At 42.2% G+C, this 22,255-nt stretch overlaps 1 protein-coding gene across 17 annotated transcripts in view; it reads right to left on the bottom strand.

Annotated features, from left to right (window-relative positions):
• The window catches only part of CFAP221 (cilia and flagella associated protein 221), a 119,213-nt gene that overhangs the window by 33,254 nt on the left and 63,704 nt on the right, over window positions 1–22,255 (bottom strand). For all 17 annotated transcript variants that reach the window (XR_014078555.1, XM_081575939.1, XM_081575938.1 and 14 more), the window contains 5 exons: window positions 20,983–21,072; window positions 17,973–18,071; window positions 11,465–11,567; window positions 6,366–6,490; window positions 4,131–4,211 (listed from right to left, as the gene is read on the bottom strand). Coding sequence is in view for 16 of the 17 variants with exons in the window: in XM_081575939.1 (XP_081432065.1) it covers window positions 4,131–4,211; window positions 6,366–6,490; window positions 11,465–11,567; window positions 17,973–18,071; window positions 20,983–21,072 (498 nt within the window). In the remaining variant the exon portion in view is untranslated. The remainder of the gene's footprint in view (window positions 1–4,130; window positions 4,212–6,365; window positions 6,491–11,464; window positions 11,568–17,972; window positions 18,072–20,982; window positions 21,073–22,255) is intronic.

Here is a 22,255-nt window from a genome sequence, read left to right as displayed (position 1 = left end):
GAGCCCTTGAGAGGCATTTCCCAGCCCTGGGGCCCTGGTTGGTTTGGACCAGCCCTGTCAACACAGTCCAGGCCCTGTTCTGGGCCCCAACACACAGGAGGGTTCATAGTTACCTATAGATACACTGAACACTGGTTTGTCAATTTAAAACATGCATATTTTACAAGGACCTATGGTACAGCACATGGAATGATACTCAGTATTTTGTAAGAACCTCTAAGAGAAAATGGGCTTCCTTGCTGGCTCCATCAGTAAAGAATCTGCCTACAATGCAGGAGGCCCGGGTTTGACACCTGAATCAGGAAGATCCCCTGGAGAAGGAAATGGCAATCCATGCCAGTATTCTTGCCGGGAAATTCCCATGGAGAGAGGAGCCTGGTGAGCTATAGTCCATGGGATCACAAGAGTCAGACATGACTTGTTGACTAAACCACCACTACCATAAGGGAAGAGTCTCAAAAAGAACAAAAGTACATATATGTGTGTAACTGAATAACTGTGCTGTACACCTGAAACTAACAAGATACTATAAATCAATTATACTTAAAAAAAGAGAAAAATAAATATGCATATTTTCAAAAACAAAAGTGGTCATACAACTCAATGAAAACTAACTGACTTTTGTTCACCTATGCCTTTTCTTCAAATTTCTAACATATGCATTTCAAGTAGCTTCAGGTATGCATGTGGTGGTGGTTGTTCAGTTGCTAAGTCGTGTCTGACTCTTTGCAACCCCATGGACTGCAGCACACCAGGCTTCCCTATCCTTCACTAGCTCCCGGTGATTACTCAAATTCATGGCCATTGAGTTGATGATTCTATTCATCCTCTGTCACCCTCTTCTCCTGCCTTCAATCTTTCCCAGCATCAGGGTCTTTTCCAGTGAGTCAGGTCTTCCCATCAGGTGGTCAAAGTATTGGAGCTTCAGCTTCAGCATCAGTCCTTCCAATGAACATTCAGGGTTGATTTCCTTCAGGATTGACTGGTTTGACCTCCTTGCTGTCCAAGGGACTCTCCAGAGTCTTCTCCAGCACCATAGTTCAAAGGCATCAATTTTGGGGGGCTCAGTCTTCTTTATGGTCCAACTCTCACATCCGTACACGACTACTGGAAAAATAATAGCTTTGACTATATGCACCTTTGTCGGCAAAATGATGTCTCTGATATTTAACACACTGTCTAGGTTTGTCACAGCTTTTCTTTTGAGGAGCAAGAATCTTTTAATTTAATGGCTGCAGTCACCACCTGCAGTGATTTTAGAGGCCAAGAAAATAAAGTTCGTCACTGTCTTCATTTCCCCCCCATCTATTTGCCATTAAGTGATGGGACCAGATGCCATGATCTTTGTTTTTTGAATGTTGAGTTTTAAGCCAGTTTTTTCCACTCTCCTCTTTTACCTTCATCAAGAGGCTCTTTAGTTTCTCTTCACTTTCTGCCATTAGAGTGGTATCATCCGCATATCTAAGGTTGTTGATGTTTCTCCCGCCTATCTTGATTCCAGCTTGTAACTCATCCAGCCCGGCATTTCTCATGATGTGCTCAGAAAATAGGTTAAACAAACAGGGTGACAGCAGACAGCCCTATCATACTCCTTTCTCAATCAGTTGCTCCATGCAGGATTCTAACTGTTGCTTCTTGACCCGCATGTAATTTCTCAGGAGACAGGTAAGATGGTCTGGTAACTGTTGCTTCTTGACCCACATACAATTTCTCAGGAGACAGGTAACCTCTTTAAGAGCTCTCCATGGTTTGTTATGATCCACACAGTCGAAGACTTTAGTGTGGTCGATGAAACAGAGGTAGATGTTTTTCTGGAATTTCCTTGCTTTCTCTAGGATCCAGTGAATGTTGACAGTTTGATCTCTGGCTCCTTTGCCTTTTCTAAACCCAGCCTGTAACATCTGGAAGTTTTCAGTTGACGTACTGCTGAAGACGAGCCTGAAGAATTTTGAGCATAACCTTACTAGCATGCAAAATGAGCAAAATTGTACAGTAGTTTGAACATTCTTTGGCATTGCCCTTTTTGGGATTGGAATGAAAACTGACCTTTTCCAGTGCTGTGGACACTGCTGAGTTTTCCAAATTTGCTGGCCTATTGAGTGCAGCACTTTAACAGCATCATTTTTAAGGATTTGAAATAGCTCAGCTGTAATTCCATCATGTCAATTAGCTTTGTTTGTAGTAATGCTTCATAAGGCCCATTTGACTTCACACTCCAGGATGTCTGGCTCTAGGTAAGTGACCATACCCTTGTGATTATCCAGGTCATTAGGATGTTTTTTGTACAGTTCTTCTGTGTATTCTTGCCACCTCTTCGTAATATCTTCTGCTTCTGTTAATTCCTTGCCATTTCTGTCCTTATTGTGCCCATCTTTGCATGAACTCTTTCCTTGATATCTCCAGTTTTCCTGAAGAGATCTCTAGTCTTTCCCATGCTATAGTTTTCCTGTTTCTTTGCATTGTTCACTTAGGAAGGCTTTCTTATCTCTCCTTGCTATTCTCTGGAACTCGGCATTCAGTTGGGTATATCTTTCCTTTTCTCCCTTGCTTTTTCACTTCTCTTCTTTTCTCAGCTATTTGTAAAGCCTCCTCAGACAACCATTTTGCCTTCTTGCATTTCTTTTTCTTTGGGATGGCTTTGGTCACTGCCTCCTGTACAATGTTATCAACCTCTGTCCATAGTTCTTTAGGCATTCTACCACATCTAATCATTTAAATCTATTCATTACTTCCACTGTATAATCATAAGGGATTTGATTTAAGTTATACTAGTATAACTAGTGGTCTAGTGGTTTCCCCTGCTTTCTTCAATTTAAGCCTGTGAATTTTACAATAAGGAGTTTATGATCTGAGCCACAGTCAGCTCCTGGTCTTTTTTTCTGCTGATTATATAAAGCTGCTCCATCTTCCACTGAAAAGAATATAATCATTCTGAATTCAGTATTGACCATCTGGTGATGTCCATGTGTAGAGTCATCTCTTGTGCTATTGGAAAAGGGTGCTTGCAATGACCAATGTGTTCTCTTGACAAAACTCTGTTAGCCTTTGCCCTGCTTCATTTTGTACTCCAAGGCCAAACTTGCCTGTTACTCCAGGTATCTCTTGATTTCCTGCTTTGGCATTCCTACCCTCTAGGATGAAAGGGACGTCTGTTTTTGGTGTTAGTTCTAGAAAGTCTTGTAGGTCTTCATAGAACCATTCAATTTCAGCTTCTTCGGCATCAGTGGTTGGGGCACAGACTTGGATTACTGTGATACTGAATGGTTTGCCTTGGAAATGAACTGAGATCATCCTGTCATTTTTGAGATTGCACCCAAGTACCACATTTTGGACTCTTTTGTTGACTCTGAGGGTTACTCCATTTCTTCTAAGGGATTTTTGCCCACAGTAGTAGATATAATTGTCATCTGAATTAAATTCACCCATTCCCGTCCATTTTAGTTCACTGATTCCTAAGATGTCAATGTTCACTCTTGCCACCTCCTGCTTGACCATGTCCAATTTACCTTGATTCATGGACCTAACATTCCAGGTTCCTAGGCAATATTGTTCTTTACAGCTTTGGACTTTACTTTCACCACCAGACACATCCATAACTGAGCACTGTTTCTGCACTGGCCCAGTCACTTCATCCTTTCTGTAGCCACTAGTGACTGCCCTCCACTCTTCCCCAGTAGCATATTGGACATCTTCCAACCTGGGGAGCTGATCTTCCGGTGTCATATCATTTTGCCTTTTCATACTGTTTATGGGGTTCTTGCACCAAGAATGCCGGTGTGGTTTGCTGTTTCTTCCTCCAGTGGACCACATTTTGTCAGAACTCTCCACTATGAGCCATCCGTCTTGGGTGGCCCAGCATGGCATGGCTCAGAGCTTCACTGAGTTCAGGTTTGCATACTATATGGTATATCCACAGAATAAAGATCCTGGTTTCCACAAACCACATCAGGAAAAGAGAATCTGTTACACCTCACACATCACATAAGATAATAGCAGGGAAATAAACACTGTATGTTATTCGTTATAATCTGTAATAGAACAAAACTAACAAATTAGAGCAATTCAGAGTCAAGAACATTTTGTTTAGGACATAAGAAACCCAATTAACAAAACCATTTGACAAGTCTGACCTGCAGACTGAAGAAGGAATGGGGCTGCTTGACTTGAATTTCTGAAGATTTAATTGGGACAGGTCCAAGGCCACCAGGAGCCTGAAATGTGAAAATTCGAAAAGGTGACACAAGATCAATGTTGAGCAAAGGCAGCTATACTTCTGTTTCTCTACATTTTGAACACTAAGTGAACAGCTCTTCCCTCTAAATAACTCTTCCTGCAACCAAGGCTGATACCTGACTACGGTTGATACTTGACATGCAGGGAATGGAGGCAGTGTGGCCACTGCCCACCCCCACACCCTTGTCTCTCAGGTTGTGTCTTTTATTTTCCCCTGTTGTGGAGGCTGCACTTGTTGCCCAGAATCCCCTTCAGGCCTGAAGGAGTGAGTCCTGAGTCCTACTGACAGAAACAACCCTCAGGGGTCAGCCCTCAGGGGCAGCTGTGGCTGAAGGGCGTGATCTCACTCGAGGCCATGTGCTCACTGGGGCAGCTGCCTCCAAAGACAGGCTGAAGCAAAGGTACAAAGGTGGTCCTCGCCATGTCCCAGGCCCAGAGCCCCTTGTGACGTCAGCAAGGACTTCATCAAAGGACTGCAGCCTTATTTCTCTTCTGCCCATTCCATTCCCTTCCCTTCCAAGGATACTAATCCCCAAAGCACCACCTAATACATGTTCTGCAGGAGGATGTGCAGCGTCACCCATAGAAGTCAGAGCAGTGTCCAGCCTGTGACAGGCACTCAATAAATACTACATCTCACCTAATCTAAGACTCTGTCATTAAACTGGTATGATGCAGTGTAAATACGACACCAATAATTATAAGGCATTTCCCAATTTCAGAGATGCTGTATTTAAAAAACTGTTCTTAGAATAGATGAAATACCGTATGTATGGAATGAATTACAAAAATCTTTATGAACAGGGATGCCAAGCATTCTGTTTTTCATCAACGCTGAGCAGCAGAGAAGTTGCTGTAGAACTAACTCAAGTACCAAATGAAATAAAAAGCTTTGAATTATTAAAAAAAAAATAGGCTCCACAGCACAGTGATAATCTCTTTTCATCCTTAACACCCTCTCCACCCATTAATTATTGACTGTCAGATAATTCTTATTGCTTGAAAATCACAGATTTATCATTTTCTAGAAACTAATTAGGGCTTCCCAGGTGGTACTAGTGATAAAGAACCCATCTGCCAATGCAGGACACATAGGAGACGAGGGTTCGATCCCTGGGTCAGGAAGATCCCCTGGAGAAGGGAATGGCAACCCACTCCAGTATTCTTGCCTGGAGAATCCCATGGACTGAGAAGCCTGGTGGGCTGCAGTCCATGGGGTCACAAAGAGTCAGACACAACTGAAGTGACTTAGCATGCATGTGTGTGGGAACCAAACATTCTGAACTTTTAAGTCATTGAATTATCTAATCCAGAAAACACATGGAATTTCTAAAGTCAGTCCCGTACCTCTTGACTAGGTTGACCTGCAATGCTTAACCCACTTTACAGGATGTGCATGGCAACTTCATTCTTTGAAACTAAAAAATTGTTTTGCTTGTGCCCTTTCAACATTGATTTAAACACACATTTTATTGCTAAATCTGTGAACTTGGGGAACTCAGGCAGCATTTTATTACAGGCTCTGTGCCCTTGTGTCTCAGTTTCCTTCTCAGCTGCAAGAGAATAAACCTACCTATTAAATTTGAAGATTAATTAAATTGATAGAACTTGAGAAAGTCCCACCTGCCTCGTGGTGCGGCCACCACCTGAATTACAATGCATTATTTGATAAACTGTCAAACTTTTTTGCTACCAAGAGGGAAGGAGGGATGGACTTGTGAGTCTGAGGTTAGACTGTTAGATGCTGGGGCCACCCACCCCCAACCTCAGCAGTTTCCACACAGCAGGGGGCTTGGCTGAGCTGGGCCTGCCTCCCAGGGCCAGTCTGGGTCCTCCTGGTCCTCTGTTTGCTATTCAGTCCTCAGACCCCATTTCCCGGCAGTCCGGGGGGCTCACTGGTCTCCAGGGTGGGCAGATCGGGGCCAGCAAGCTCTGCACAGGTGTCTCAGGGGCCAGGTAGGTGGCAGCAGGTGCTTCCTGGTTTCCCATTCATCACAATCACCTGGGCACAGGTCTCCCTCAGGAGCCTCCTGGGAGGAGGCAGAGGGACAGAGACCAGGTGGGGCTCCCCTCAGCACCAGCTGTCGCCCCCTGACCGTGCCCAGCCCCACCTGCAACCTCCATGCACCCACCAGTTCGTTGGAGTCCTGGGGAGGGCTGTAGGATGGAAAGGCAAAGGGCAGTACTTCCTGGGGAGACACGGAGAATCGGCTGGCGTCCTTACTGACTCGCCCAAGATGGTATTTGGAGCTCTTGTCTGCGGGTGAAAAACAGAACAGCACTTCTGGAGAATCTCAAGGCACTTTTGTGAAACCACCATCTTTTTAGCTGTGTATTTGCTACATACCAGTTACTGGGGCCTGACCACAGGCCGTTTAAAAAACAACATGTACGTGCGTACATATGTATGTGTGTAGTCTTGTTCTTAGTTTCTCATTTGTTCTTTACCTCAACTCCTCCAATTTAAAAAAAAAAATTATTTTTACTTCCAAAACACCATAATTGTTTTCTTTAATACTATTGTTTGTATTTATTTAATGGGTTATTTCGCATTCTGAGGCTATTTTACATAGAACTTTTTCTTAATATCTATAATTTATTGAAGTATAATTGACTTACATTTCAGGTGAACAGCAAGGTGATTCAGTTATACATATGCACATATATTATCTTTGAGATTATTTTCCATTATAGGTTATTACAAGATATTGACTAGTTCCCTGTGTTATATAGTAAACCTTTGTTGCTTGTTGCATATCTATTTTTTAAAAATTAGAAATCTAGCATTCTATTCACACTAAGTCAAACAACTGGAATCAAAATGTCATAAATTTTTAAGTTAGGCAAAAGTAAGATTTCTAAAATATATATTATACATACTATTATATATATGTATATAAAAGCTTTTCTACTATTCTTGATAAAGGCTGAGAAAGAACATTGAAAAAAAAAAGAAGTGATGGAGAAATTGGAACACATAAACTAAACGAAATGGGAGTGCTGAATATGAAACAGAAAAAGTGAAACAAACTAGATAAAAGATCATCATATAGGCCAGTTGTTTTTAAACACGGCTGTTCATTAGAAACGTATCTGGAGCTTTGGAGAACAAAAGCAATACCTAGCCATTTGTATTTTTCAAAAAATTCCAAGACAATTTAAAAAAGTGATTACTTGTTTTTCTCTTAAATGGTGATATACAACTCTAGTTTTTTGTTGACTAATCATAATACAATGGCATTAAGTGAGTAATAGTTACATAATCATAATGGTAACAGATGTTTATCAGTTTTCACAATCAATAGCCAGACCAAAAATAAAAGATAATTACAATTGCAAGCCATAATGGGAACATGATTAACCTAACAATATAAAATAATTACATACAGTATGGGGGGTCAAGCAGGGTGATGTGGTAAATAGAAGTGCATACATGCACATGTTTTCATATGCTCAGCCAGTCTATGTCTTTTGGTTGGTGAATTTAATCTATTTACACTGAAGGTATTATGGATACATATGATCCTATTGTTGTTGTTGTTCAGTCTCTCAGTTGTGTTCAACTTCTTGCAACCACATGGACTGTAGCATGCCAGGCTCCCTGTCCTTCACCATCTCCCACAGTTTGCTCAAACTCATGTCCACTGAGTTTGGACATGCCAAACTTGGAGATGCCATCCAACCATCTCATCCTCTGTCATTCCTGTATCCTCCTGCTTTCAATCTTTCCCAGCATCAGGGTCTTTTCCAATGAGTTAGCTCTTCACATCATGTGGCCAAAGTACTGGAGCTTCAGCTTCAGCATCAGTCCTTCTAATGAATATTCAGGGTTGATTTCCTTCAGGATTGACTGGTTTGGTCTCCTTGTTGTCCAAGGGACTCTGCAGAGTCTTCTCCAGCACCACTGTTTGAAGGCATCAGTTCTTTGGTGCTCAGCCTTCTTTATGGTCCAACTCTCACATCTGTACATGACTAATGGAAAAAACCATAGCTTTGACTAGATGGACCTTTGCTGGCAAAGTAATGTCTCTGTTTTTTAATATGCTGTCTAGGTTGGTCATTGCTTTTCTTCCAAGGAGAAAGCGTCTTTTAATTTCATGGCTGCAGTCACCACTTGCAGTGATTTTGGAGCCCAAGAAAATAAAATCTATCACTGTTTCTAGTTGCTTCCCCATCTATTTGCCATGAAGTGATGGGACTGGATGCCATGATCTTCGTTTTTTGAATGTTGAGTTTTAAGCCAGTTTTTTACCTTCATCAAGAGGCCCTTTAATTCCTCTTCGCTTTCTGCCATAAGAGTGGTGTCATCTGCATATCTGAGGTTACTGATATTTCTCAATAGATAATGATCCTATTACCATTTTCTTAATTGTTTTGGGTTTATTTTCTGTAGGTCTTTTCCTTCTCTTGTGTTTCATGCCTAGAGAAGTTCCTTTAGCTGTTGTTGTAAAGCTGGTTTGGTGGCGCTGAATTCTCTTAACGTTTGCTTGTCTGGAAAGTTTTTGACTTGTCCATCAAGTCTGAAGGAAAGTCTTGCTGGGTAGAGTATTCTTGGTTGTAGATTCTTCCCTTTTATCACTTTAAGTATATCATGCCATTCCCTTCTGGCTCATAGAGTGGCTGCTGAGAAATCAGCTGATAACCTGATGGGGGTTCCCTTGTATGTATATTTGTCCTTTTTCCCTTGTTGCTTTTACTCTTTTGTCTTTGTCTTTAATTCCTGTCAGTTTGATTACTATGTATCTTTTTCCTCCTTGTGTTCATCCTGCCTGGAACTCTGTGCTTCCTGGACTTGGTTGACTATTTCCTTTCCTATGTTAGGGAACTTTTCAGCTGTTACCTCTTCAAATATTTTCTTGGGTCCTTTCTTTCTCTCTTCTCCTTCTGGGACCCCTATTATGTAAATGTTGGTGCATTTAATGTTTTCCCAGAGGTCTCTTAGACTGTCTTCATTTCTTTTCATTCTTTTTTCTGTATTCTGCTCTGTATCAGTGATTTCCACTATTCTGTCCTCCAGGTCACTTATCTGTTCTTCTGTCTCAGTTATTCTGCCATTGATTCCTTCTAGTATTCATCTCTTGTTTATTTGTTTTTTAGTTCTTGTAGGTCTTTGGTAAACATTTCTTGCATCTTCTCCATTCTGTTTCCAAAATCCTGGATCATTTTTACTACCATTATTCTGAATTCTTTTTCTGAAAGGTTGCTATCTCCATTTAGTTGTTTTTCTGGGATTCTATTTTGTCCCTTCATCTGGGACATAACTCTCTGCTTGTTCATCCTGATTAACTCTCTGTAATGTGATTTTTGTTGTAGCTGCTATGGGATTGTGGTTCTTCTTGATTCTTCTGTCTGTCCTTTGATGAAGGAGGCTAAGAGGCTTCTGTAAGCTTCTTGATGGGAAGGAGAGGGTGGGAAAAGCCAGGTCTTGCTCTGGTGGGCAGGCCCTTGCTCAGTAAAACTTTAAAACTTTAATCCAACTAACAATCCCACCATGTTAGTTGTTTGGCCTGAGGCAACCCAGCCCTGGGGTCTAGAGGCTCTTTTTCTGAAAGTGAAAGTGAAAGTCGCTCAGTCTGTCCGACTCTTTGTGACCCCATGGACTATACAGTCCATGGAATTCTTCAGGCCAGAATACTAGAGTGGGTAGCCATTTCATTCTCCAGATGATCTTCCCAACCCAGGGATTGAACCCAGGTCTCCTGCATTGCAGGAGGATTCTTTACCAGCTGAGCTACCTGGTAGGGTTAATAGTGAACTCCAAGAGGGTTTATGCCAAGGGGGACTTTCCCAGACTGCTGCTGCCAGTGCCCCCATCCCTGTGGTGAGCCCCTGCCTACCCACACCTCCACAGGAGGCCCCCCAACACTAACAAGCAGTTTTGGTTCAGTCTCCCGTGGGGTCACTGCTCCTCTTCTCTGGGTCTTGGTGTGCGCAAAATTTTGTGTGTGCCCTCCAAGACTGGAGTCTGTTTCCCGAAGTCCTGTGGAAGTCCTATAATCAAATCCTGCTGGCCTTCAAGGTCAGATTCCCTGGGGATTCCCAGTCCCTTTGTAGGATCCCCAGGCTGGAAGCCTGACATGAGGTTCAGAACCTTTATAAGAGAGAGCCTCTTTGGTATTATTTTTCTCCAGTCTGTGGGTTGCCCACCCAGCAGGTATGGAATTTTATTATGATTGTGTCCCTCCTACCATCTTGCTGCAGCTTCTTCTTTGTGTTTGGACACAGGTTATCTTTTTTTGGTGGGTTCCAGTGTTCTCCTCTCAATGGTTGTTCAACAGCTAGTTGTGATTTTGGTGTTCTCGCAGAAGGAGATGAGTGCACATCATTCTACTCTGCCATCTTGAATCAGAAGTTCTCCTAAAACTGTAATTCTTAATTAAAGTATCTCTGATGAATATTCTTTGTCCTTGTCAGCAAAGAAAAAGATTAAATCAAAGAAACGTATAAAGTCATTTTATAGGTGTCCACATTTAACTCACAGGTAAATTTTATGATGTTTTTTAAAGAGTTTATTAGAAATGTCTGTATCAGAGATAAAATAATATAGGAGGAAAAAAGAATAATTAAAATGTAATAAAATGTGCTATGTTCATAGCAGTACCATTTACAACAGTTAAGACATGGATGCAACCTAAATGCCATTGACACATGAATGGATAAAGAAAACATGGCATATATATATATAATGGAATATTACTCAGCCACAAAAAAGAATGAAATAATGCCATTTGCAGCAACATGGATGGACTTGGAGATTATCACTAAGTAAGTCAGAAAGAGAAAGACAAATACCATATATACACTTATATGTTGAATCTAAAATATGACACATGAACTTATCTACAAAACAGAAAGAGAAAAGACTTGTGGTCGTCAAGGTGCAGGGGAACTTGCAGGTGTGGGGAGAGATAGAATGGGGGTTTGCAGTTAGCACATGCAAACTATTGTGTGTAGAATGGATAAACAACAAGGTCCTATTATATAGCACAGGGAACTATATTCACTATCCTGTGATAAACCACAATGGAAAACAATTTTCTAAAAAATGTATATTTATGTATAACAGAATCACTTTGATGTACAGCAGAATTAACACAGCATTGTAAATCAACTATACTTCAATAATTTAAAAAGTCCAGTATATGTGATTTATGAAAGCTAACTTCGTTACAGAGAAGCCCCTTGCTTAGGGCATATGCTTATGGAACATGGCTGTTGGCAGCTGCTCTACCTTGTGCTATGGACTGTCTTTCCTGAATGAAACTTTTCATGATGTCTTTCTGCATGTTATGGATGGCATTCAGCATAGTAAGCAAGCGGTGATGAATCATGACCTGGAATTAGAAAGAATGATTTCACATTATTAATCAGTGGTCATTTTGGCATTCAATTCAGCTCACTTTCCACAACTGCAACCAGGGGCTGAGACCACCTGGGAATTCCCAAGAGGGTACATGCTGCCTTAGACAAGGCTGCAGGTGCCAAGGTCCGGGCAGTGCAGACCTGCCTGGATACAAAGAGAGACCAGGCTGTTACCGGGCCTTGACCCACCCAGTTTACGAGCCCCAGTTTTCTCAAATTTCCAGAGTGGAGTGACAAGTTCCAGGGTGAATCTGAGTAGTGACACTGCTGCTGTGTTATTATCAGAATTGAAGGGCAAACTGAATGGAGGATTCTGTAGAATCCTGGCAGTGGATTGGGGCAATGCTGGCCGTACGCTCCCAGGCTTTGCGTCCAGAGCAGATGCTGCTGGAGCTGTGCTCCCTGCACATCGAGTCGGGGGCCTGCTTATGTCACAGATCATGCTCCTCCCCATTTGGGGACAGACTCTGTCATTTATGGAATATTATGACACAGCTACTCTGCGGACAGTCCTGCTCAAGGAACTGCAGACATAGTGTGGAGAAATGGATGCCCTGCCTACACAGAACTGATGTTCTGTGTGTGTGTCTGTGTAACAGGATGACAATAGACAAGATAAATACCATAAATAAAACAGAAAAGAGTGAACACATGAGGACATGACTGAGGGGCCTGGGGTGGGGTGTCTGGCCTCTTGTGAGGGATGTAAGGATGGCCTCTCCGAGGTTAAGTTTGATCTGAGACTTGAACGAAGAGGAAACAGTGGCCCTGTAAAGAAAGCTCTAAGCCGAGGAAGTAGCAGGTGCAAAGATTCTGACTCAGAAACAAAGGAGACAAATTTAAAAGACAGAGAGAAACCCAGTGTGGCCTTGTCATTGTGATAAAAGTTATGCATTTTATTCCAATTGCAATGGGGGCTTTTGGAGGGTTTCCCTGGGGAGAGGTCCAATCTTGTCCAGGCTTAGGAAGGCCTGGACTGAGGTGGTCCAGGCAAGAGATGATGGGGTGTGGCTGAGTCGAGGAGATGGCAGAGCCATGAGGCTGGGGACAGGTTTGCATATTTAAGTGACAGTAACTGCTGGGAAGTGTGCAGAAAAGACAGAAATGCCGCTCAAAGCCAGACACACAACTGCTGAGCCAGGAGGGCTGGTCCAGAGCAAGTGGCCGGGGGTGGTGGTGGGAGTCCCACTAGCAGGTAGTGTCTTGTGGCCACCTCTGTCCTCCATGGGCACAGAGTCACTTAGACAAAGCCCTAGCAGGGACACCAGTTATAGGGCCTGAGAGGCCGGGGAGCAGGTCACTGATGCAGTGAGTTCTGCTCTATTCTCTGGGACTAGTTTCAGCCCAAGTTGCACGCGCTGCCTGAAAGATACCCATAATGTAAACCAGAGGAGTCTCTTCTACGTGTTGACTCACTTAACTTTCCTGACAGCCCTGAGACAGCTCTCACTGGTGTCTTCAGTGACAGATGAGGAGACAAAGGACAGAAGTCGTGGAATTTTTCCAAGACTGGAAAGCTCATGAGAAGTAGCACCAAGATGGGAATGGAAACTGGTGCAGCCACTGTGGAGAACAGCATTGAAATCCTCAAAAAACTATAAATAGAGTACCATATGATCCAGCAATCCCACTCCTGGGCAGATATCTGGAGAAAACTCTAATTTGAAAAGACGCATGCATCCCTATATTCATAGCAGCACTATTTACAAGAGCTGAACAGAAGCAACCTAAAAGTCCTTAGAAAGATTAATGGGTAAAGAAGATGTGGTACATATATACAATGGAATACTACTCAGCCATAAAAAAAGAGTAAAATAATGTCATTTGCAGCAACACAGATGGACTTAGAGATCATCATACTAAGTGAAGTAAGTCAGACACAGAAAGACAAATATCATATGATACCACTAATATGTAGAATCTGAAATATGACACAAATGAACTTATCTATGAAACAGAAACAGACTCAGAACAGACTGGTAGTTGCCAAGGGGGAGGGGGCTGGGGGAGGGGTGATTGGGAGTTTGGGATTAGCAGATGCAAACTACTATATACAGAATGGATAAACAACAAGGCCCTACTGTATAGTACAGGGAACTATATTTAATAGTCTGTGAAAAACCATATGGAAAAGAATATGAGCAAGAATACATACGTATGTGTAACTGAATCACTTTGCTATACAGCAGAAATCAACATGACACTGTATATCAATTGTACTTGGACTCCCCAGTGGCGCAGTAGATAAGAATCTACCTGTCAGTGCAGGAGACATGGGTTCAATCCCTGGTTCAGAAGGATTCCACATGCCACCGAGCAACTAAGCCCGTGTACCACAACTACTGAGCCCATGCTATAGAGCCCACAAGCCACAACTACTGAGCTCCTGTGCTGCAACTACTGAAGCCTGAACACCCAAGAGCCCATACACTGCAACTACTGAATCCCAGGCCTAGAGCCTATGCTCTACAACAAAATAAACCAGCACAATGACAAGCTTGTATACTCCAAAAAAGAGTAGACCCTGCTCACCACAACTAGAGAAAACTCTCACAAAGCAACAAAGACCCAGCCCAGCCAAAAATAAATTTCAAAAATTAATAATAAATAAATAAATAAATAAGTAAAGTTTGCAAAATTAAAAATTAAAAAAACTATACTGGAGTAAAGGTGGCGCTAGTGGTAAAGAAACCACCTGTCGATGTAGGAGCTGTAAGAGAGGTGGGTTCGATCCCTGGGTCAGGAAGATCTCGAAGGCATGGCAACCCACTCTAGTATTCTTGCCTGGAGAATCCCATGGACAGAGGAGCTTGGCGGGCTCCAGTCCATAGGGTTGAAAAGAATCGGAAAAGACTGAAGCAACTAGGCATGCATGCAGAAAAAGAAGTAGCACCAGCAATGGAGGGCAAGCAGCCCAGGCCAGAGCCTAAATCTTAACCACTGCTTCCCTCCTGGAGGGGGATTCTGCTCCCCAGGCAGCCACACCCCAGAGGTCGACAGGCAGCATAAGATGCAAGAGTGCCCCCCAAGATGGCTAAGTGCTGAGACTTACAGGACAGTTTGTTGGAAGAGGGGTAGGCTGAACTGCCTGAAGGCCAGCTGTGAACAGAGGGAGGTGAGATGGACTGGCATTCTGAGTGAACAGTGAGCAGGAGCAGGTAACGAGCTGATGTTTAGGAAGCAGATGAGGTCTAGGACCACACAGAGATGGGGCAGCTGGGGAGGAGAGTAGGTAGCCAGATCAGGGGTCACTCACACCCTTTATTGACCTTAGAGGCTAACAGATCTTCATTTGTTCCTGATCACAGGAAATGTGCTGGGTGGAGACCAGTGCAAGGGTGAGGAAGCCAGGTGGTGAGAGGACAGACCTTGAAAGCAGAGCTGCAGCCTGGATGTCAGAGCCCATATCCCACCAGAACACCCCATGGTGCTCTCTAGGAATAACTAACCAGCATCCTATGGTTTTAGAGTGTCCATATGGCCCAGTTATTCAACTCCTAGATGGACACATCCCAGGAACTGAAGATATGTCCACAACCTTGTACATAAATGTTTGTGACATCCTTAGTCCCATCACAATAGCCAAAAACATGTACAGCTGAAATGTTTCAACCAATAACTAGAAAAACAGAGTGTGGTATTTCCATATGACTGAACACAATTCATCCTGAAAAAGGAATGAGGTACTGAAACCTGCTGCACCATGGATGAACCTTGAAAAGATGTTAAGTGAGAGAAGCTAGTTACCTAGTTACAAAAGGCCGTGTACTATATGGTTTTACATATATGAAATGTCCAGAATATGAAAATCCAAATAGACAGAAAGTGGACAGTGACTAGAGGGCTAGAGTGACTACTGAGGGGAACAGGATTTCTTTAGGCAGTGATAAAAATGTCCTAAAATCGGACCTAAATCAAATCCCTTACGGTTATACAGTGGAAGTGAGAAATAGATTCAAGGGATTTGATCTGATAGACAGAGTGCCTGAAGAACTATGGACAGAGGTTCGTGACATTGTATAGGAAGTAGTGATCAAGACCATCCCCAAGAAAAAGAAAAGCAAAGAGGCAAAATGGTTGTCTGAGGAGGCCTTACAAATAGCTATGAAAGGAAAAGAAGAGAAAGGCAAAGGAGAAAAGGAAAGATATACACATTTGAATGCAGAGTTCCAAAGAATAGCAAGGAGAGATAAGAAAGCCTTCCTCAGTGATCAATGCAAAGAAATAGAGGAAAATAATAGGAAGGAAAAGACTAGAGATCTCAAGAAAATTAGAGATACCAAGGGAACTTTTCATACAAAGATGGGCTCAATAAAGGAAAGAAATGGTATGGACCTAACAGAAGCAGAAGATAATAAGAAGAGGTGGAAAGAATACACAGAAGAATTATACAAAAAAGATCTTCATGACCCAGATAATCAAGATGGTGTGATCACTTACCTAGAGCCAGACATCCTGGAATGTGAATTCAAGTGGGCCTGAGGAACCATCACTAGGAACAAAGTTAGTGGAAGCGATGGAATTCTAGTTCAGCTATTTCAAATCCTAAAAGATGATACTATGAAAGTGCTGCACTCAATCCGCCAGCAAATTTGGAAAACTCAGCAGTGGCCACAGGACTGGAAAAGGTCCGTTTTCATTCCAATCCCAAAGAAAGGCCATGTCAAAGAATGCTCAAACTATTGCACAATTTCACTCATCTCACACATTAGCAAAGTTATGCTCAAAATTCTCCAAGACAGGCTTCAACAGTATAAGAACCATGAGCTTCCAGATGTTCAAGCTGGATTTAGAAAAGGCAGAGGAACCAGAGACCAAATGGCCATCTGTTGGATCATCAAAAAAGCAAGAGAGTTCCAGAAAAACATCTATTTCTGCTTTACTGACTAGCCAAAGCCTTTGACTGTGTGGATCACAACAAACTGTGGAAAATTATTAAAGAGATGGGAACACCAGACCACCTGACCTGCCTCCTGAGAAATTGTATGTAGGTTAAGAAGCAGCAGTTAGAACTGGACATGGAACAACAGACTGGTTTCAAATTGGGAAAGGAGTACATCAAGGCTGTATATTGTCACCCAGGTTATTTAACTTATAAGCAGAGTACATCATGAGAAATGCTGGACAGGATGACTCACAAGCTGGAATCAAGATTGCCGGAAGAAACATCAATAATCTCAGATATGAAGATGACACCACCCTTATGGCAGAAAGCGAAGAAGAACTAAAGAGCCTCTTGATGAAAGTGAAAGAGGACAGTGAAAAAGTTGGCTTAAAACTCAACATTCAGAAAACTAAGATCATGGCATCCGGTCCCATCACTTCATGGCAAATAGATGGGGAAACAATGGAAACAGTGACAGACTTTATTTTTTTGGGCTCCAAAATCACTGCAGATGGTGATTGCAGCCATGAAATTAAAAGACGCTTACTCCTTGGAAGAAAAGTTGTGACCAACCTAGACAGCATATTAAAAAGCAGAGACATTACTTTGCCAACAAAGGTCCGTCTAGTCAAAGCTATGGTTTTTCCAGTGGTCATGTATGGATGTGAGAGTTAGACTATAAAGAAAGCTGAGGGCTAAAGAACTGATGCTTTTAAACTGTGGTTTTGGAGAAGACTCTTGAGAGTCCCTTGGACAGCAAGGAGATCCAACCAGTTCATCCTAAAGGAAATCAGTCCTGATTATTCATTGGAAGGACTGATGTTGAAGCTGAAACTCCAATACTTTGGCCACCTGATGTGAAGAAGTGACTCAGAAAAGACCGTGATGCTAGGAAAGATTGAAAGCAGGAGAAGTGGATGGCAGAGGATGAGATGGTTGGATGGCATCACCAACTCAATGGACATGAGTTTGAGTAAACTCCAGGAGTTGGAGATGGACAGTGAGGCCTGCTGTGCTGCAGTCCATGGGGTCGCAAAAAGTCGGACATGACTGAGTGAACTGAACTGAACTGAACTGAAAATTGGATAGTGGTGATGGCTGCACCACTCTGTGTGCTACGTCACTTCAGCTGTGTTCGACTCTTTATGATCCTATGGACTATAGCCCACCAGGCTCTTCTGTCCATTGGATTTCCCAGGCAAGAATACTGTCGTGAGTTGCCATTTCCTTCTCCATGGGATCTGCCTGACCCAGGGATCAAACCTGCATCTCCTGCGGCTCCTGCGTTGCAGGCAGATTCTTTACCACTGAACCAGTAGGGAAGGTCTGTGTACCACTCTGCACTATACAAAAAACTAGAGAATTGTATACTCTACCAGAGTGAATTTTATGGCATGTGAATTGCATCTCAATAAAGTTCTTATAAAAAAACTCATTGCTCTATTTCCCATCGTTAAACACAGGGAAACTTCAACGTGGTGCTGAGACTTACCTTACGAGCTGCTTGTTGAAACCGTCTCCGTGCTCGGAATCTGTTGACCCAAGTATTATTAACGAGCGGATCAAAATTAGGATGAAATTCCTGGGTTTTCTGTGAACACAAAATATCAGTCCATCTTAGATTTAAATTTTAACTCTGAGCATAATCATTTAATAAAAATGTTTCAGAGTTTGATCTCAAATCAAGTTATTTGTTCTTCCATTTAATGAGCATTTACTAAGCACTTTGGTGCATGCAGCATTATAGGGAATACTTCTTGGGTTAGGAACCAAAAGAAAGACAAGATTTGGGTTTTGAGAAATGTAGTCTATTCTCATTTTTCTAGTGACTCAATGTCACATATATATAATGCAGATCTGTTTCTGGCTTTCTCTTTGGTTTCATTTATCTTTTGTCCATCCGTATGCCAGCATCACACTGCCTTAATGATCTGACTTTTTCATAAGACTTTGTCTCCTTCAGAGGCAGTCCTCTCCCCCAGTTTAGTCATTCTAAGTTAAAAAAATTCTCAAGCCTTTTCTCTTTCCTATGTGTATGTGAGTGCTCAGTCACTCAGTTGTGTCCAACTCTTTGCAACCTTATGGACTGTAGCCCACCAGGCTCCTCTGTCCATGGGATTTTCCAGGCAAGAATACGTGAGTGGGTTGACATTTCCTTCTCTAGGGGATCTTACCGACCAGGGGATCAAACCCACATCTCCTGCGTCTCCTGCATTGCAGGCGATTCTTTACCACTGAGCCACAAGGTAAGCTGGTGGCTTACAAATATACACACACACATATCTACACAATAATATTCATGTTCATGTTGTGTATATATACATATATATGTACTTAAAGAGTTAATAAAATTCCATGAGAAAGTCTATTGAGATATTAACTAGGATTGCATTAAATCTATAGATCAATTTAGAAAGAGGTGACATCTTTGCAATGTTTATCCTCTTCCATGAAACTTCTGTAAAAATCTTTCAACTTACTTAGATCTTTGTTGCTGTTCTAGTGTAAAGCTTTGTAATCGTTAGATTTGCTTCTAGGTACTTGCTTGCTATTATAAATTACATGTTTATTAAATTATACGTTAACATTTTATTTCTTGTATGTGAAAATACATACATATTGTACAAGATTCTATATGCAATTGCCAAGCTCTCTCACAAATTCAGTAAGATGAATTATTCTGGCAATAGATTCTTTTAGATTGTCTATAATCATAGTCAATTATATCATATGAAATCAAAGATCTTTCTCTCCAATATTTATGACTTTTATTATATCTTTTTCTTATCATGCTGTACACTATCTAGAATCTCTAACACAGTACTGAATATAAGAGCTTATACTTACTTGTACATATAATACTTCTAACTTTTCACCAACTGGAAAGACTTTTACTGCAATTTTTTTTTAAAAAAGCAATTTATCAGTTAACAAAAGTTTCTGTTTTCCTCATTTGGTGAGTTTTCTTTTTAGAAAATCAAAAAAGAGAGAGAAAGAAAGAAATGTACAGTCTAAATAGGCAAGATTGAACAAACACATGTGGGCCTGGGAAAGAATGAAGTCACATGGAAATCAATCCCTTGTGATGGGGGATGGGATGCCTTGGAATGGGGGGGCCAGACTGTGTGGCCCTCACTAGAGCCTGCACACCATGTGCACATGTGCATGAAGACCAGTAATTGTCTGGGAAGGAAAGGGTGCCTGGGGTGTCGAGAGGCCACCAGAGCCTCTGGCGCTACAGGCTCTTGAACAGAGAAACAATGTGAAGACAAATAGGAAATGGATCATCCCCGCATTGGCCCAGGCAGTGGGCCACGGAAGAGAAGGCGGATCTGCTGAATAAGCTGAGGCTGAGGTGTGATGGGGTGTGACAGTGGACCTGGGGGTGGCCTCGTGGAAGAGTGACTGGCAAGACTTTGGGGCCAGATGAAATGTGGGGGAGAAGGAAAAAGGTAAAAACAGTTTATATTTGACAGATCCAGAAGAGAAAAGTGAGAATGATGGAGGTGGGAGATGGAGAAGAATCTTTCCATTGTTAAAACTAAAAATTGGGATAGACAACAGGTCCCACTGTATAGCACAGGGAACTATATTCAATATCCTCTGATAAAACATAATGGAAAAAGAATGTGTGTATATATATACGCACACACACACACACATATATATATATAAAACATAACTGAATCACTGTGCTGAACAGCAAAAACTAACACAACCTTGTAAATCAATTATACTTCAATAAAATAAAATTTAAAGAATAAATAAAAATTGAGGTTTTTAACCAAAAACTATCACATGATAGAAGAAATTCTGGAGGGGGATGCTGTCCCCACTTTGCAGTTGAGGACACTGCAGCACCGAGGCTGAAGGAGCTCCTCCTGGATCCCATATCCATGGTGGAGCTGGAGCCAGCGCTCTGGCGTCTGACTTCCTGTCTTGTTTGACAAGGGGAGGGAGGGGGCAAGGAACCTACCCAGGGACCCACCCTGAGGATCAGCATGCAGACAGGGGCGTGGACAGCAAAGTGAAGTCGCTCAGTCGTGTCTGACTCTGCAATCTCATGGACTTTAGCCTACCAGGCTCCTCCATCCATGAGATTTTCCAGGCAAGAGTACTGGAGTGGGTTGCCATTTCCTTCTCTAGGGGATCTTCCCATCCCAGGGATCGAACCCAGGCCTCCCGCATTGGTGGCAGACACTTTACCATCTGAGCCACCAGAGAAGCCCTTGGACAGCAAAGGGGAAGAAAAAAGGAGACCAAGAGGAGAAAGCAGAGTGTGGGAAGGAGGTGCCTGTATAGGGTGCCGTTAATCTCAAATTGATGCCTGACTTGTGGACATGTTGTTAAAAAAAAAAAACACTCTGTGAAAAGGTAAGCAAGTTAAAAATTATTAAAAATCTCTTGGTAAAAGGATTTCTAGAAAACTGCTTATATGCTTAAAAAATAAGCATATAAAGAGCTGCTGACAATTAGATTCCAAATAAAGAAAAGTTACTCACTTCTTCTAGGTCGTGTAAAATCCGTTTGGGGTGAACTTCTGTCTTGCGTCGCTGGAATTCCTCATCCAAAACAGGATCTCCTCTATCTAGCTGGGGTTTTCAATCATTGAAAATATTAAAATTGAATACAGATGCACACAACTACAACTGTTATTTCTCTTTAAAATGGGTAGAAACACATTAAGCAATTGGTCTAATCCATCCATGATGTTCCCTCCGGGGGTGGTGGTTAAAATGATCATTGCAAGTACACCTACTGTTTAAATATGGAAAGTTTTATTAGAACCACAAACCCAGCACCTTCTTATTAAAATTAGAGTATGTGTGTGTGTGTGTGTGTGTGTGTGTGCACGCACGCGCACGTGTGTGTGCGCTAAGTTGTGTCTGACTCTTTGGGACCCCATGGGCTGTAGCCCGCCAGGCTCCTCTCTCCACGGAATTTTCCAGGAAAGAATACTGGAGTGAGTTGCCCTTTCCTCCTCCAGGGGATCTTTACGATAGTCTCTGGAAATTATTTGAAGCATTTAAAATTCACAGAAAGGATTCTAGGAAACTGTGTCACCATGGGGGTGTAGAGATTTCATTTAAAAGAAATTTAACGTCCCAGTAAAGTTTTAAGCTCCTTAGAGTTAATTAACCAAGTATCAGGTTTAACACAGGCATGTGATCTCTCCCCTTTTCCTGGGTGGCGGAGGTTGGGGGTCTGTCTCTTCCGTGGATTACGAGTCCCCCAGATTGCTCCCCTCCCGCTACTACCTGTGTCCTTCTGGCCCCTGAGTAATCTCCCCTGTTCCATGATGGTGTGGTCACTCATCTAGAAGCAGATATCCTGAAACCTGGAGTAAGAAGTCAAGTGGGCCTTAGGAAGCATTACTACAGACAAAGCTAGTGAAGGTGATGGAATTTCAGCTGAGCTATTTCAAATCCTAAAAGATGATGCTGTTAAAGTGCTGCACTCAATATGCCAGCAAATTTGGAAAACTCAGCAGTGGCCACAGGACTGAGGCCACTCAGTGTTGGTTCTTAATCCAATCCCAAATAAGGGAAATGCCAAAGAATGTTCAAACTACTGTACAATTGCACTCATTTCACATGCTAGTGAGGCTTCAACAATATGTGAACCGAGAACTTCCAGATGTACAAACTGGATTTAGAAAAGGCAGAGGAGCCAGAGATCAAATTGCCACCATCCACTGGATCACAGACAAAGCAAGAGAATTCCAGAAAAACATCTACTTCTGCTTCACTGACTATGCTAAAGCCTTTGACTGTG

The sequence above is a fragment of the Giraffa tippelskirchi genome, chromosome 3 (genome assembly GCF_054371585.1).
Source record: "Giraffa tippelskirchi isolate mGirTip1 chromosome 3, T2T-mGirTip1v1.2.pri, whole genome shotgun sequence".
In the NCBI taxonomy this organism is placed as follows: domain Eukaryota; kingdom Metazoa; phylum Chordata; class Mammalia; order Artiodactyla; family Giraffidae; genus Giraffa; species Giraffa tippelskirchi.
This window is presented reverse-complemented; position numbering and strand designations above follow the sequence as displayed.